General features: G+C 37.0%; 1 protein-coding gene across 5 annotated transcripts in view; it reads right to left on the minus strand.

The window, feature by feature from the left end:
- Positions 1–3,718: 3,718 nt before the first annotated feature.
- Ptbp3 (polypyrimidine tract binding protein 3) overlaps positions 3,719–18,628 on the minus strand; it is a 93,863-nt gene continuing 78,953 nt past the window's right edge. For all 5 annotated transcript variants that reach the window (XM_070011737.1, XM_070011722.1, XM_070011714.1 and 2 more), the window contains 4 exons: positions 15,351–15,443; positions 14,410–14,626; positions 9,669–9,746; positions 3,719–9,124 (listed from right to left, as the gene is read on the minus strand). In XM_070011737.1, the coding sequence (XP_069867838.1) occupies positions 8,992–9,124; positions 9,669–9,746; positions 14,410–14,626; positions 15,351–15,443 (521 nt within the window). In that variant the 3' untranslated portion in view covers positions 3,719–8,991. The remainder of the gene's footprint in view (positions 9,125–9,668; positions 9,747–14,409; positions 14,627–15,350; positions 15,444–18,628) is intronic.

Genomic DNA, 18,628 nt, shown 5'->3' on the forward strand with positions numbered 1-18,628 from the left:
ACTCTTGGACCAATCTTAAAGACCCAGAGTTAGCAAAGTTATCCAGAGGCATGAGATGGAGGACAATATGTATTAGATTTTAAGTGGCTATTTTAACTATGCATGAAAATATTGAAAACTGAAATAACACAAAATGACCTACTCTCCTAAAGTTTAGCCTGAAGAAAACTGCTAAAGATAATTGTTGTAAATGTCTAGAAAATCCCAAATGTCATTATTTAACATTGCTTAGATTATGGTTTTTTTTTTAAAGTTAGAAATCTTATTTCTGAATTTCTTTCCAGATTATGTTCAAGTTCTTTCCTACCCAACTTTGTCACTCATGTTAGTTCAAGTTCTTTTCTATCTAACTTATTTAGCACCTTTAATGAACTAAATAAAACTAATTCATGTTCACTACTGTCTATGTGAAAACTGTTTTTATCAAGTCTGTCTTTATTTTCCCCCCACATAGTCAGCACAAACCCCAAGTGGTCAGATGAGGGACAGATGGCTTTTGAGTTTGGATCCTAAAGTGCTTCAGGATTCTTTTAGCAAAGTTCTGGGCTCCTAAGGGAGGGAATGTATATTATGGGATGAATTGCATCCCCTTAGATTTCAAATGCTGAGATCTGGGATGGTTAATTTATTTTTTGGGTCAGTCATGGGGATTGAACTTGGCCTGAGGTTTTTTTTTTTTTCAAGGCTAGTTACAGCTCCATTTCTTTGGTTAATTTAGAGTCTCACAGACTTTCCTTCCCTGGCTAGCTTTAAACTAGCTAAACTTTAAAGATCATTTTCAAATCTCAGCATCCTGAGCAGCTAGGATTACAGGAGTGAATTACCAGCATCTGGCTCTAGAATGGTTAAATCTTGTGTCAACTTGGCTCAATTAAAGGGAGACCTAGACAGCTGATGAAGCATTATTTCTGGGTGTGACTGTGAGTGAACACCATTGGCTGAGGGGAAAAAGGCAGAAGCTGATTTTGTTTTGCTCTCCCATAGCTGAGTGTATTTTTTTTTCCTGCTCTAACACATTAAGAACTCTTCTGTTTCTTTGGCTTTTGGCCTAGTGACTTCTCTCTCCAGGCCTCTGGTATTAGGGATTGAGTTATAGCCTTGGCTTCCTTGGTTCTGAGGTCTTTAGACTTCCACTAAAAAACAATACAGGTCTCTAGTTATGTGAGCCATTTCCTCTACTAAATCCTCACATTACCTGTCATCTATCACTCCTTTCCTTCCTTCCTTCCAGTTTTCTGGAAAACTTATAAAGCCCTAATGGTTGATGCCTCAAAGTGCAAATTTGTATGAAGATAGGACCTTTAAAGAGGTAAAATAAGGCTATATGGATAAGCCCTAATTAGGGCGAAGAGAACACATACCAGGATAGGGGATAGGGGTTACAAAGAGATGAAACAAGCCAGTATAAAATATTTGATTCTGCCAGGCACCACTGGCTCACGCCTGTAATCCTAGCTACTCAGATCTGAGGATCAAAGTTCAAAGCCAGCCTGGGCAGGAAAGCTTGTGACTCTTTTGTCTCCAGTTAACCACCAGAAAACCAGATATGGTGTGCTGTGGCTCAAGTGGTAGAGTGCTCACCTTGAGCTTAAGAGCTCAGGGACAGTCAGTGCCCACATTCAGAGTTCAAGCCCCACAAGACAAAAAAATAAAAATAAAAAAAAATCCAAGTAAAAATGGGATCATGTGGGTGATCTCCCTACTTTGCCTACTTAAGTCTTCCAGTATAGCCCAGGCTTGTCTCAAACTTCCAATTGTTCTGCCTCTGTTTCTCCCATGCTGGGATTATAGGCATGTCTTTGTAAGAATACATGAGGACAGACATGAACAGAGGAAGCCTATGGGAAGGTAAGGGAGAAGACCAAGAGGAGATGTACTGAAAGAAAACAGGGTTCACATCTTCATTCCAGATTTCCAGGACCCACCCTACACTTGGAGATATACTGTTTTTTGTTGTTGTTTGTCATGGGGCTTGATCTCAGGGCCTGGGCCCTGTCCCTTAGCTTTTTTGCTCGAGGCTGGCACTCTACCACTTGGGCTACAGCTCCAATTCCAGCTTTTTTGGAAATTACGTGGAGACAAATTTCCTGCTCAGGCTGGCTTGAACCATGATTCTCAGATCTTAGCCTCCTGAGTAGCTAGGTTTATAGGCATAAACCACCAGCACCTGGTGAGAGATAAATTTTTTTTTTTTGTTGGTCCTGGGGCTTGAACTCTGGACCTCGGTGCTGTCTCTCAGCTCTTCAGGTCAAGGCTAGTGCTATACCGGTAACTTGAGCCATAGTGCCATTTCTGGTTTTCCAGCTTATCGGAGATAAGAATCTCATGGATCTTTCCTGCCCAGGCTGGCTTTGAACCGCAATCCTCAGATCTCAGCCTCCTGAATAGCTAGGATTACAGGTGTGAGGCACCGGCACCCGGCTGTGATTCATTATTAAGAGCTAGTTTCCTTAAATGTGTACAATATGAAATACATTTTCAGTTAAAAATTTTTAAGCTTTCAGCAGAAACATTCCCTTATTCAATGTTATTCAGGTTAGCTGTGGTATTTCTCAAGAGTACATAAGCACCACAATACTTCAAGTTTATGATATTAGTAGTACATGGTAGTGTAAAAGTGCAGCATATACATGCACTAGAATACTACATCAAGTCCATGAGACCTGGGTTCCAGGATAGGCTCTGCACTAACTGACAGTTGAACTGTGTCTTAGGCTCCCTTAAGCTAAAAATTACTGGGCTCCTGATGTTTTTGAGCCCTCTACTGTACTGTATAAATGCTTCCAGTTAATCAAGTTGATAAAAGCTTCATTTAGTTATTTTATCATTTTCTGCAAATAAATACTTTTCTTGCAAATAAATATTTACTTAAGTAGCCAGTAACGGTTATGGAAATATTCAATTTTACAGGTAAGCCAACAATGACTGTAGAATTACCTCATGTTCTATTTCTTTAAAAACATACTTCTAAAAGTAATCACTTATAAGAGATTCTTGAGAGTAAAAGACGAATTCTCAGACCCTGATAATCCAAGACTTCCTTAAAGAATCAAGAAGTAAAAAATATTTTTATGTTCAAATCAGTTGGCAACTATGTTAACTTGTTAAGAAGGGCACAAACTCAAGGACACAAAATTGGTCTGAGTCACAACCTTCATGTCTCAGTCTATGTATACTAATCCTATAGGGAAGACAAAACTTGACCAAAGTTGAAGTTTCACTTGCGTCTGGCCCTTTTAGTCACAAGGATAGCAGGAGAGAGAGAGAGTTTGAGCAGGATGCACACTAAAGTATACTTGTACTAAAGGCCCAACAAGAAGGTACATAGTGAGATTAGAAAAGTTTGCTCCTCAAAATGAGAACTGTTTACTAAAAAAGAAATAGTTATATTCTGGGTTTGTCTTAGCTTTTAAAGCTGTTTTAATACATTTTTTCTACTGTTTATAACAAGCTGAGTTGAAGGGCTTATAAAAAAAAAGAAAATGTAACAGTGTTAGAATTACAAGTAAGACAAGGGGAACCCGAGGTACAGACAAGAACACAGAAAAAATTTAAGAGAGTACAGATGTCATGACATTTATTAAAAGGCATGCTACAATGTTGTATGTGTTAGGAAAAGATTTAGAGATATCAAGTAATAGTAGTAAGCAAATACAAACTGAAGAAAAACTGAGTATATTATAGTGTACAGAAGCTTGAATTAACCATGCACTACGCATTTAGAAAATATGTTTTAATATTTTATCTTCTCTCTGCATTTATAACATAATTCACTTCAACAATGACAGAATCCTTTTCTTCCAAAGCCACAAACTGTATTACAAATGAAAGCTGGTACTGCTGCTTATCAAAATATACAAGACAATTGATGTTTCATATAAAACCACTTTACATGTTAACTTGTTCCCAAAAACCATTTTTCTTTTTTTGGCCTGGTTTTAAAAAAACGTTGTTATAAATATTTACAGCATTTTCTTCTGTTAGATGAACATTCTTACAAACAGAAAAAGGGATTTTAATGAACAGACCACGTAAAACACAAGACAATGTCAGAGACTTCTAGCTGTGCTATATTTTTTCCTTTAAATACAGTACTGAAAATGTCCTTCAAACCCTTGTTCATCCTAGTCCATTCTGTTCACCTTTAAACTCCCATTTTCTCTAAGTAGTCTATTCACCTATAAGAAATAGAAAATAAAGGCCGCTCTGCACTGGGTCCTTTAGAAAGGAGCTTGGGGGAAAATGCTTCACAAGGAAAGAGTTAAAACCAGAACAGTCAGTCTTTGGTCAGAGCAATGAGGTGACATTTTGATGCAAACTTTGCTTGGTCAGCAATCTTTGTAATTAGTACTTTCTGGATAAGGGATGAATTTTTAGAAGATACAGGTAATAATGAATGGTAATAGAAAAAAAAAGGCCAGAGTATGACTTAACTTTTTTAACAACACCAAAAATATTTAAATATTTGTTCATACAACTACAACATAGATCCCAGAACTGAAAATAGCAACACAAAAATCTATTGATATTGTTAAAATAAGCTTGCCATAAGCAGCTTTCAATCTTGACTATTATCACCAAGGTCACTGGACCAGAGAAATATCCCTGTTTTCTGGAACACATGCCTCAGGTTGCAAAAGCTAGGGTGACTACTACCACAAATAGTTAAGAGCAGTTCTGTTCTTCAACCAGCACAATTCTCTATACTGAGTATTATGTGATAAAGGCCAAAGTGTAACCGAGATTGCATTCATACAGTTACAATTATTTGCTTCTATGAGTCTGTGGGACAACATTCTTTTAAAAACTATACGTACTTCCTGAAAACCAGAATACTGACACTACTCTCAAACAGGAAGAAAAAGTCAATTAAGACTACTGAAGAAGGCACATAAACTTTGGTCCTGTTATGTTTTTATCCCTTTATAAAAACCCCCAAATGAAGAGTTTAGTAGTTTTTTTAAAAAAAATTTAAGCCATTTACAAGTAGCTGTAAAGATTTGCTCTGAAAAAAGACTGCAAATAGTCTTACAGATACCAAAACAACTCTTCAAAGACAGCTAAGCTACACCTTAAAATTGTGTACAGTCTAAAACTGTTTTAGCACGATAGTAGAATATCTGAAGTCTGGCAGTTTTATTCTCATTTACAACTGATCAAAGACAAAGGAAAGGCTAAAGACACTTTTTACAGAGTCATGCTCTTTTTGGTTTTAAAAATAGCAGTACACATTAGGTTTTCTAAGAGATAGGCTAAAAATTTGGCAAACAGGGTTTTAAGTGATTCATTAGAGCAAAAATGTTACTTTGTATCATTATTTCCCAAAATATTTAATGGGAACAGAAGGGAAAAGGCATGGTAGGAAATATACTCATAGATGAACATTGTCTGATGGCATGGAGACTTGAGACATATCTATCAGATTGATCAGAGTCAGAGTACTACTAGCCAATTTTCTTCCTTTCTGAAACAAGTCATGCTCTGTAGTGAGGCTGGCTACTTGCTGTGTAGCCCAGGCTGGGCTTAAACTCAAGCTTATAGCCCCCCGCCTCCCCAGTGCTGAATTACATACAGGAGTATGCCACTGTCCAGCTCATGAGAGCTAATTCTTAAACTGAAGTAGAATGATGACTACCACATCAAGTGATGAAGCCTCAGAAGGCTGTACTCCATAAAAAATTAAGCTAGCAAAAACGGTGGCTCTAACATCTGAGTGCAAACATTACTAGAAATAACTGATTACAATATTTAGACATAGGACTATGACATTCTATAGGAGCTACTGAGCAATTATGAAACTTTCCAGTAAGTTACTGAATAAGATAATTGTTTTTCTAAATTTATCTTACATAAAACACATTCTACTGCTAGGTAAATTATTCAAATCTCAAAGTAAAGCATTTTGGCATAAATTGCTATTTGTTAAATGTATACTGCTATTTTTTAAGTCCTGAATATATATACTTTCTGTAAAAGTCAAGATAACCTTGAAAAGTGATATGACAATGCTCCTTAAAATAAAGTAAATAAACTTAAAAATAGGATACTACCACAGATCAAGAGCAATAGACCACTGCTTAGAAGGTACTGAATAAATGCATGCCAAAACAAAACTACACAGATTAAATTTTTTCCACCACCCTGATATTTAAAAAATCTTTTTACAAAACTACACCAACACAAATACTGTAGACCTCTATAATTCAAACAGTGAAGAGCTCAATATGGACCATATCCATATGCTACAGCTAATTTTAGACACAATCTGATGGCTTCAAACATGCTCTTTAAAACCCCCATTTTTCTATCTGAATTTGGTTAATGTTCTTTGTCAATAAATTAACATGTATGTAATGTGCATATGTACATACATTAGAAGAGTGTATGTATATACACTTATTTATACACACACGTGCACACACACATATCTACATAAATCCCTGAAAAGGATTCCAATGTTCTCTCCCAGATTTAAAGGCCATTCCCTAATTCAAAATTACATTCAACACCAGTATCATCCTCTTCTATCAGTAACTTTTGCTACACTTATGCTGGATGTTATGTGAATTATGAATTAATAAATAGTAATTGCCAACTCAAATCAAATGAAGCAATTCAATTTAACATGACACTGACAAATCAAAATAGTGTCCATCTGTGTGGGGGAAGTAAATCTGGGGAGATTAAAAAACATTTTTTTTTTACTACACCCCTACTCAGTGTTCAGTTAAAAAGAAATTACACATACACGTGGGGGAAAAACCTAAACAGATAAATTATTATACCCGTCTATTCAGCCAATGCTAAATTGATACATCTGAAAGATTTCAACTCAAGTATCTTCCTTCCTATTCTAGCTCCTGACCAGTCTTGGGTAAATTGATTTTTAAAAAAAAACAACCTATAATTATCTCTGTATATCTGTTTTTCTATAATTTTTTTTTAAAAAGCAAAACAAACCACAGAAACAAAAACAACCCCTTTTTATGTTCAAATTAATGACTGGAACTGAGTAAAAAAGAATGAGATTCTTCTTTTTAAAAATTGAGATGAGTTACTCTTTGAATGTCAAGTGTGAAAGGGGTGAAACAAAACTGATCCTTTTGACAATTTATACTTTAAATCTGATCAAGCATTGAAGGAACAGTTCCTTGCTAAAAAGAAACCATTTTATATTATACAATCACTGAAGCAAAACAGTAAAATGTACTCTTAACATTCAATGAAAACGAGAGTACAATAAACAACCTACCTTCTCAGACACCAAATATGTGGGCACTCAGCAACAAAGTTACATTAACAAAGCAAAGCAAGATCTAGCTTGAGTACTGAGAAGGATTCAGTAATCCTGAAGCAAATTCTATGGACAATAAAGATTCGACAACATCCAGAAACTGAGATTGCAGTTCTATAGACCCAAGTCTGTGTATGGTAACTACAATAACCACAATAAAAAGTCTCCAAATATGTACTGTCATTCCAAAACCATTTGTCTTATTCACCCCATCTCTGCACCAAAGCACCAAAAATTGGAATAGAAACATTACTTTTTGAAAATCATTTTAAACTGCAATGAAAAAACTTTAAAATTCTTACCAAAACAGGGAAAGAAAAAAAAAAAAAAAACACTTACCAAGCCCACAGTATCTTTCAAGATATTTAAACTCTAACCTATTGTATTTTAAGCACATAATAAGGCACATAAGAAATTAAGTAAATACACAGTAATTTTGATAAAGTATTAAGAGATTATAGTGGTACAAAAAACCCTTGAGATTAAATTCTTTTTAAAAGAAGACCTTACCAAAAATAACTTTTAAAAAATCTGTCAAACCATATGATAGACCTGAATATTTTCCTTAAGACTGTAAACGTTTTTCTGAAAACTATAAAAAAGTAGTTTATAAGTAGGATTATTTTCCAAGATTATATTCTATTACCTGACAAGTGTCATTTTGAAATTTAAAACCTGATTTTTCTAATAAAATTACTAATTATTGACATCTTAATAGATTCTGGTTGGATTCCACTTAATATCCCTGGGGACAGTAAGATTTTATTTTTCCAAAGTCTTAAAAAGGTAAGGTATATAGCCGGTTACCAGTGGCTCATGCCTATAATCCTGACTACTCAGAAGGGTGAGATCTGAGGATCAAGGTTTGAAGCCAACCTCAGAAGGAAAATCTGTGAGACTCTGATTTCCAATTAACCACCAAAAAGCTGGAAGTGGAGATGTGGCTCAAGTGGTGGACTACTAGCCTTGAGTAAAAAAGCTCAGGGATAGTGCCTAGGCCTTGAGCTCTGAGTGTAAGCCCAGGTTGGGCACATATTTTTTAAAAAAGTAAGATATGCATTATTCAAAGGAGTGTCATACAGTGAACAAAAGAAACAGATGAAGAAAACATGCACATTTATAAATCTGCTTCCAATACAACTCAATGTGTTTATGTATATTAACTATCAATATAGATGGTAAATATTTAATATAATTTTCCAAGCAAACAATCTCCTACAGGGGTCAAAATTCTAAACTATAAAGTTAAAAACTTGGCTGTAAGTGATTTAAATTACTTACATCAAGTAATTTTAAAAGTCTGTAATTGTCTAAATTTCTTAAAGTACAAAGGAGTTTATAAATGTTGTATAAGGCTGATCTGGACCCAAACTAAAAGAAAGTCTGCTCTCATGAAATCTGAGTTATCACAAGAAATTACTGAAGAAGTATTTTTCCTGATTTTTTTTTCCTTCCTGAAGGTTATTTTCATAGAAATCATGGTACAAAGGAGAAGCAAACCTTTGATTATTTATGGGAGCAAAGGGAAAAATGGGAAAAAAAAAGAACATCTCTTGTTTGAATGTACTTGAATATCAAACTCTGAAGGAGTTATTTTTTTGTTAAAGAGGCAGGATTGGTCTTGAGCTGCTTCAGTCTATGTCTGAAGGTTCTATTGTACTTATGGTCCAGTTTGAGGAGAAAGATTCACAGAGATGTCAGATTGTAGATTTTGAGAAGGAAACTCGGAGGTGGTGATTTTCTCCAAGATCGTGATTATGAAGCTCAATGAGGGCCTGGATTGCTTCTTCTACAGATCCCAACTGAATGAGTGCCATTTTGCGATCTTTCCTGAAAATGATATAAGAATATTTAAAATCAATTTTGTTTCCAACTTTCTCTGCCCTGAAGACATCACTGAACTATCTTTAAAATTGTATAGCATGGCTGAGCATTGGTGGCTCAAGCCTGTAGTCCTAGCTACTCAGGAGGGCTGAGATCTGAGGATCGCAGTTCAAAGCCAGCCTGGGCAGGAAAGTATGAGACTTTTTTTTTTTTTTTAAATTGTGAAAATACCGTAAAGAGGGGTTACAATTACATGGGCAAGATAACAAGTACATTTCTTATCAAGCATTGTTGCCTCCTCTGTTTCCCCTTCCCATACCCCCCCCAACCTGATTCCCCCCACCCCCCACCCCCCCAGCCCAGAGACTCTTATCTCCAATAAACCACCAGGACACTGGAAGTGGCGACACGGCTCAAGCAGTAGAGTGCTCACCTTGAGCTGAAGAACGCAGGGATAGCGCCCAAGCCCAGAATTCAAGCCCCACGACTGATTAAAAAAAAATAAATTGTATAGCATGTTAAATAATGTTCATGTATTGAAAGGACTTACTGGAAGAATTTAAAAGCCTTCACCAAACATCCAGCTTCTGTGAAAAGGTTCTTCAAATCATCCATTGTAACAGAAGGGCTGTGAAAACATCAAAGAGCATCAGCTATATTAGCTTGGATACTCAGCTGAAGCATAGATTAATTTTGGTAATCATCAAATCTATAGTATTTTCTAGTTCAAACAAAATTATTTAGCAATGTAACAAAAGACATGTTTTGAGTATGTTGAGGAGTATGTTCGAGACTGACATGTCCTCAAACAATGAAATTCTGTCTTTGATGAAGACCATGCAAGTCTTTGGCATTATCTTTATTGACATTTTGGTTTTATAAAAGGCTAAAAAGAACAACAACCAAAACCACTTTCTGTATGTATTCTTTCAAGGTCATTATTATTGTTATAGGCTTTAGTAAATCACTAATTCTAGTACTTCCAAAGTTACTTAACTGGCTCTAAATTGTAGGCTATAGTCCAGAATTCTACATTTATGGATTTCAGGGTAATACTGAATGTAGATATTGACAGCTAGGCTCTAAAATGATAATCATAACCTTTGAATACTCTCCTCTTCTACTGAAAAGAGATTTTTCTCTATAATCCTTAAGTTATATTAGAAATGACTTATGTCCCATCAGACATGAGAACACTAATGCCCACATCTTTGGATTCCTGATTCACAGCATGAGAGATAATGAATATTTATTACTGTGTTAAACTGTTAAGTTTGGGGTGATATACTATACAGTAGATAATTGACACAGTAGTCTATCACATTAGAGTCAACTGACTTCAAAAAGCACAAACTTCTCATGACAACCAGCAAGGACAGTGCAGAAGCACCACTGGTTCTGCAGGAAGGCAGACCTGAGCTCAGATTGTATTCCTCACTCACTAGTGCTTGATAGATCATTGTGAGTAAATTATCTTGAATCTCATTTCCACTACAAAAACAAACAAAAAACAATTACATCTTACTTCCAAAGTTATTATGAATAAACTGATGTATGTGGATAGCTGTCATTTTTTTCTATAACATTCTTCTAAAGACACGTGCTTTTTTTTTTTTTTTAAACAAATCTAAAAATTTCACTTTATCATCTAAACTGACTTCATATTAACTTATACTATGATTTTGGGGAGGCATATTTTCACATAATTTCACTCAGGAGATCACACATGATTTAAACACAACTGATAAAAATGCAGGATTGTCTGAGAATATCTCTGAATTAACTGAGCTGTGTAACATACACACACATGAATTAAAAAATCTGCTTTGGATATTTTGGGGGAAGGGGGAAAACTGTTCTTGGCCAAAACTACATGTAATAAATCCATGAGTAAGGCAGGCTTACTGTCATTACAAGGAGACAGGAAATAAATTGTTTAATGGATAAGGAGTTTGAATTCAGGATGATGAGGAATCTACAGTTGGAAATGCACAATGATATGAATGTATTTAAATGTGAATGTGCATTGTACCACAGGCATTAAATAGTTAAAAAAGTGTATCACATGTAAATGTTATCAAAATTTTAAACTTTATTTTTGGTGGTAGCGGGACTTGAATTCAGGGCCTCATAGTCACTTAGCTTTTTCCACTCACAGCTGCCACTCTTCCATCAGTACCTAGAATTCAGAAAATAGTTGAACTCTCTCTCTCTCTCTCACACACACACACACACATTTTTTAAAGTGCAGGATCTTGCACTAGCTAGGCAGGTGCTCTTTGTGACTTGAGGCATACCCTCTGCCCTTTTTGTTTAGTTATTTTTCAACAGTGCCTCATATTTATGCCTGGCAAGCTCGGACTGTGATTTCCTACTTAACCCCATAGCTGGGATGACAGGAATGTGTCACCACACTGAGCTTTCCTAGATGAGATGGGGCTTGTATACATTTTTGCTTAGGCTAGATGAACAACTTGTACCACTTTGCTTCTTGAGTAAGAAGGATGATAGATACCATTATGTCTAGACTTAAGATATATTTTGAGATTCTATATAAGAATATAATGAAAAGAGCTGGTATGTAGCTCAATGGTATAATGTTTGCCTAGTCCTGGGTTTAATCTGCATTATACGTTTGTTTTTTCTTTTCTTTCTTTTTTTTTTTTTTAAGTAAGCCGGGTGCCCATGGCACACGCCTGTAATCCTAGCTACTCAGGAAGCTGAGTTCTGAGGATCATGGTTCAAAACCAGCCCAAGCAGGAAAGTCTGCGAGACTCTTATCTCCAATAAACCACCCCAGAAAACTGGAAGTGGCACTGTGGCTCAAGTGGTAGAGCGCTCACCTTGAGCTGAACTGATGAGTGACAGCACCTAGGCCCAGAGTTCAAGCCTCTCGACCAACCAAAAAGAAAAGCAAATTGTAACAGGCCCATTAGGCTAGTACACACTAATAAACAGCTAAATTTCTAGATTCATGTACTCTAGATTATTTCTTTTACCTTGAAGTAATTTCTATAGTTTCCTAGGTAGAATGAAGTTTGACATATGGCCTGATTCAGATTAAAGGTCTCTCTTGACAGCTAGCTGTACACCAGAAGTGATGCTGGGAAGTTAACATTAATTTGTATAGTTATAGTTATTTTTCTTAGTATGCTCATATACATATTCTTTTTTTTTTTTTTTTTTGGGTCCGGTCATGGGGCCTGAACTCTGGGCCTGAGCGCTGTCCCTCAGCTCTTCAGCTCAAGGCTAGTGCTCTACCACTTGAGCCACAGCGCCACTTCGGCTTTTTTTTTCTTTTTGCTTATGTGGTGCTGAGGAATCGAACCCAGGGCCTCAGGCATGCAAGGCAAGCGCTCTACAACTGAACCACCTTCCCAGCCTCTCATATACATATTCTTAATGATGCTCTAAAACTTTTATAGACAGTCACTCCCATGTCCTTTAACATTTTGTACACAGACATATATATGGCAGCACCCCCTACAGCTTTTATCTATCCCTTCTTCCAAAGCTTGTTCTTTTCATGTATTAAGTTAAAATATACAGAAGCTCTGGCTTTTTTTTTCCCCCAGGGGCTTGAACTCTGGGCCTGGGTGCTGTCCCTGAGTATTTCAGCTCATGACAAGTGCTCTACCATGTGAGCCATAGTGCCACTTCCTGTTTTCGGGTGGTTAACTGGAGATAAGTCTCACAGACTTTCCTGCCCGGGCTGGCTTTGAACCATGATCCTCAGATCTCAGCCTCCTGAGTACCTAGGATTACAGACGTGAGCCCCTGGTACCTGGCAGAATTTCTGGCTTTATACATCAAGATTTCATGAATTAGAATAAAGGTTTTCTTTAAATGGCCAGATAAGTTAATATTCTAGGCATTGTGGGCTATTCAGTTTCTCATGCAAACTACTCAAGTTTTGCTCCTGCCACTCAAAAGCAGCTGCAACCTGGGCGCCAATGGCTCACGCCTGTAATCCTAGCTACTCAGGAGGTTGAGCTCTAAGGATCATGGTTCAAAGCCAGCCTGGGCAGGAAAGGCCATGAGACTCTTTTTTTTATCTCCAATTATTCTCAAATTATTCACTATGGCTCAAGAATGGTAGAGTGCTCACTTTGAGCTGAAGAGCTCAGGGACAGTGCCCAGGCCCAGAGTTCAAGCACGAAAAAAAAGAAAAAAAAAAAAAGAAGCAGCGGAGACATTATGTAATAATACCTATTAAAAATAGTTTCATATCCAACTTTATGAAAAGCAAAATCTGAGTATGTAATTTTCTCATAAAATAGTTGTGCTTTTTTCCCCCAATTACTTTAAAATAAATAAATCATTCTTGGCTTAATGACTATAACTTAACAGCCATGGGCTTCAGTATGTCAATCTTAATAAAACACTGGGTAATAAAGAGACCTGTACAAAGAATGATCACAAGAAATACACTTTCATCAAATGTTTAACTATCTATTATGCCAGGCACTAGGTGTCTCATGCCTGTAATCCCAGCTGCTTAGGAAGCTGAGATCTGAGAATCAAAGTTCAAAGTCAGCCAAAAGTCCTTAAGACTCTTATCACCAATAAACTACTAAGAAAAAGCTGGAAGTGTTGCTGTGGCTCAAGTGGTAGAGCATTAGCCTTGAGCAAAAGAAGCTCAGGGATAGAACCTAGGTCCAGAGTTCAAGCCCCAGGAATAGCAAAAAAAAACAAAAAATAAAAACAAAAACAAAACAAAAAAAAACTGTATTATTTATCTGATTTTGATGTATTACTTAAGAGTCTTTCCTTCTACAAAGGCATGGACAAGTATGTACCAGTAAAATAGTAGTGTGTATGCTTATTTTATTTGCTGAAAAGTTAACTAAAAAGCAACTGAAAGTCTCTATTTGAAAGTTTTGAAACTTCTGTTAACTTCTACTTTTAGAGAATATGACTGGAGATATATCTTCCTAAGGCATGACAGAAAAAAATGATCTTAGAAGAGACTGGTGACATGCCAGTTCTTTGTGTAACAGTACAGAGGCTTGAACTCAGGGCCTCACATTCTTGCTTGGTTTTTGCTCAAGGCTAGTGCTCTAATATTTGAGCCACACGTCTACTTCTAGCTTTTTGCTGGTTAAGTGGAGACTAGAGTCTTTTGGATTTTTCTGCCCTGCCTGGATTTAAGATCTGAATCCTCAGATCTCATCCCTCTTAGTACCTGACTCCAGCCAACTTTTTAGTCAGAATCTTCAGAACAATTAGGTCTCCCAAAACATAGTATATGTTACTAAATCACCTAAATAAATAACTTATTAGGTACATACGGAATGTTGGACAGATGCAGAGTAGCTGATGGTGGAAAGATATTCTGGAAGTTTTTAGAGCCAGGCTTTTTAAATCGATGCAAAGGACTATTGCTGAAATCCTTAGTCAGACCTTGGTCTTCTTGACCTTCTCGAGGAAGCTGAACTGCTTGGTGTTTGGAGAGTGTAGCACGAAGGACTTTTCCATAAAGTCTCTGACCACTTAAATGGTTCATTGCTATTACATAGGAAGAAAAGAACAAAACTTTTTGAGTACTAAGACAGTACTAAATTGCCATAAATTATTTTCGCTGAGTTATTTAAAATTATAGCCAGTTTAAGGATTAAGAGCGTTTTAAATCTAAAAACCTTTAGGGAAATACACTTAATAACTTCATTTTCATTTTATTATAATGAAAGCAATTTAAACAGAAACAAACCAAACAAATAACTACCTTCCAAGTACAGCACTAGAAAGTGCCAGAGTACCTGAAACTTAACAAGTACTTAAAAAACTAAACTGAGAATAAATACTAATATTATCTTAAGAAATACTATTTTAATAGCAATATTTTAAGAGCCGCTGTGACAGTGAGGACATGGAATGACATTTCTTGCACCACATCATTAGGAAGCATATCCAGACACCTACTTTCGAAGGAAAAGAAATAACCATACATAAAATGGGACAAAGTAAGTCATGGTTATTAGTTTAAACAAAAGCCCTACAGTCAAAGCTACAAACATTAACAATATGTTCAGGTACAGAAATAAACCAGATAAAAAGTACTCAATTTTTGTAATATGAAGTATCAATAGGTGCAGAAAAAAGAATGAAGACACTGTAATAAGAAAACATTCTTGTAAAATTAGGTTCCTACTAATTATGTATTTGCTATTTTGAAGAAAATGCACATATAGAAAGGGCAGGTTATCATTGTCATCATTATAATCATCAGTACCTAGCTGGGCTTGATTTGCATCTGCCATCTGAACCAAGGCATTTTCTTTCTTATTAAACATAATTTTCACTCGATGCACATCACCATATACTCCTGATTAAAACAAAACACAGGGTTAATGCTTGATTGTGCAGTTTAGTTAATTTTACTAACATATTTAAGGGTTTATGTTTTTCATACTATTAATCCCATGGTTATTGCACACATACTTTTCCAATTTCCAGATCTATTCAAATAGTCGGTTTTTCACCCTTCAAATTTATTATATCCAAAGCATTCAGCCTCTTACCCCTTCCAACTTCCAGTGTTGGCTAAATATGGATAAACATCACATACATAGTAGGTTTCCCTTTCTTTAAACTGGCACATCCAATCAGTTATCAGCACCCATGGATTCTATGGCCTAAGTATCTCTCACAACAGCCATTTTACATATGAGGACTACTATAATACTCATCTATATTTTCCATGACAGAGGGTAAGTAAAATGATCCATTGGAGTTTGGGAAGAGGGGTATCAAACTGTTATCTATGTTGACCTATCTATATAAATCAGCATGAAAAAGCTATGAAATTTTAATCTACAGATAAATTTATGGAAGGTTTACAAGGTATATAACATTCTCTCTTTTCCACTCAGTATATTACAATATATAGCAGTTTATGTGTTACATGGCATGACTGATGTTATAAAAAAAAATTCCTCCAAACAGCAGCATCATTATTATATAATGCAGGGGAAAATAGCTATTTCAAGACACACAAAAGACAGGTGGTTATCAGTACCTAAAGAAACTTTTAAAGTTTAAAACAAAGCAGGGTGCCAGCGGCTCACACTTAAAATTGCAGCTAAGGAGGCTGAGATCCAGAGGATTGAGGTTTGAACTGAGTCTGGACAAGAAAGGCTCCAAAATAAACAGCATAAAGCAGAGCTGGAGGCATGGTTCAAATGGTAGAGTGTTGCTATGAGCAAAAGGAACTGAGTGTGAAGCCTGAGTTTCAGCCCCTGTAGTAGTGTGCGTGTACACACACATGCATGCACACATGTACATACACAGGCACACAAAGAAAAAATACAAGTATATGCTGCCTTCATAAAAAATGACAAATGGCTAAAGTAGATGCTAAAATAATAATTAAAGCAGGTGAGTTGTATGCTTATAATTATTCTTCAAAATGTTTAAAAAAAAAATCTATCAAGCTGGGCACTGGTGGCTCATACCTGTAGTCCTAGCTACTCAGAAGGCTAGATCTGAGAATCAGGGTTCAAAGCCAGCCTGGACAGGAAAATCTGTGAGACTCCTTATTTCCAATTACTCCCCCAACCCCCACACAAATAAAAAGGCAGAAGTCGGGAGCTGTGGCTCAAGTGGTAGAGCCCTATCCTTGAGTAAAAAAGCTCAGGAACAGCCGGGAGCTGGTGGCTCACGCCTGTAATCCTAGCTACTCAGGAGGCTGAGATCTGAGGATCGCGGTTCAAAGCCAGCCCGGGCAGGGGAGACCGTGAGACTCCTATCTCCAATAAACCACCAGAAAACTGGAAGTGGCGCTGTAGCTCAAGTGGTAGAGCGCTCGCCTTGAGCTGAAGAGCTGAGGGACAGCGCCCAGGCCCAGAGTTCAAGCCCCACAACCGACAAAAAAAAAAGCTCAGGAACAGCACTTAAGGCCCCGAGTTCAAGTCCCTAGACCAGCACACATACAAACACAGACACAGACACAGACAAACACACACACAATAAAATAGTATTAAAAAAATCTATCTAGCTGAGTGCCAGTGGCTCATGCTTGTAATCCTAGCTACTCAAGAGGCTGAAATCTCAGAATTGCAGTACAAAGTCAGCCCCTGGGAAGAAAGTCTGTGAGACTTTATCTCCAATTAACTACCAAAAAGTTGAAAGTAGAGCTGTGACAAAAGTGGTAGAATGCTAGCTTTAACAAAGCTCAGGGACAGAGCCTACACCCTGAGTTCAAACCCCAGGACCAAAGAGGCTGGGATTTGAGGGTTTCAGTTTGAAGCCAGCCAGGGCAGAAAAGTCTGTAAGACTCTTATCTCCAATTAACTACCAAAAAGCAGGGGTGGATCTGTGGCTCAAGTGGTAAGTCCTAACCTTGAGAAAAAAAAAAAAAAAAAAAAAAAGCACAGGGACAGTGCCAGAGCATCAAGTTCAAGCCCCAGGACCAGCACGAAACCATCCCTCCTCCTCCCAAAACCACATACCCCCCCACACACCCCAAAACACTTCACAGAACACAAAAAAAACAAAACAAAATAAAAAAACTCAAACACTATCATGCCTGTAATCCTCACTTCTCTGGAGGCTAAGACAGGAGGATTGTGGTTTGATGCCAAAGCAGGCAGGAAAGTCAATGAGATTCTTATCTCCAATTAACCACCAGAAAACTGGAAGTGGTGCTGTGGCTTAAAGTGGTAGAGCAATTGCTTTGCGGAAGAAGTCAGGGACAGTGCCCAGACCCTGAGTTCAAGCCCCACAATTGGTGGGAAAAAAAACAAAAACTATCCCCCCCAAAAACCAACAACAACAACAAAAAACCCTCTATTAAACAGCTGGGTACAGCGAAGTATACCTGTAATCGCAGTTATTTGGAAAGCTAAACAGAAGGAATAGGAGGATCAAAAGCTCAAGACAAGTCTGGGCTACATAATGAGACTATAACTGAAAAAAAAAAAAAAAGGGATGGGGAAGCCAGATGCTGGTGGTTCATGCCTATAATCCTAGCTACTCATGAGGCTGAAAACTGAGGATCACAGTTCAAAGCAAGCCATGACTGGCAAATCTGAGAAATGTTTACCTCCAATTAGCTACCAAAAGCCAGAAGTAAAGGTGTGGCTTAAGTGGTAGAGTTTTTCATGGAAAAAGGATTTTTCTCATTAATAAAATTCTTTCACATGTTCAATCTTGCTTATTTCATTGCTCATGTATTTGTATACTTATACCGTATATATACTCTATCTATATAAAAAATATATTAAGTATAAATATATATATAAGTATAAAAGGATGTAATTTCCTAAATAATTTTATATAAATAGGGGTGTATTTTTAAGTTCTTTTTTTTTCTTTTTTTTTTTTTGGGAGGGGGGTCCAGTCGTGCGGCCTGAACTCTGGGCCTGGGCGCTGTCCCTCAGCTCTTCAGCTCAAGGCTAGCGCTCTACCACCTGAGCCACAGTGCCACTTCCGGCTTTTTTCTTTTTGCTTATGTGGTGCTGAGGAATTGAACCCAGGGCCTCATGCTTGCAAGGCAAGCGCTCTACCACT

Source organism: Dipodomys merriami, unplaced genomic scaffold (assembly GCF_024711535.1).
Source record: "Dipodomys merriami isolate MVZ:Mamm:240054 unplaced genomic scaffold, mDipMer1.0.p SCAF_11, whole genome shotgun sequence".
NCBI classification, from domain to species: domain Eukaryota; kingdom Metazoa; phylum Chordata; class Mammalia; order Rodentia; family Heteromyidae; genus Dipodomys; species Dipodomys merriami.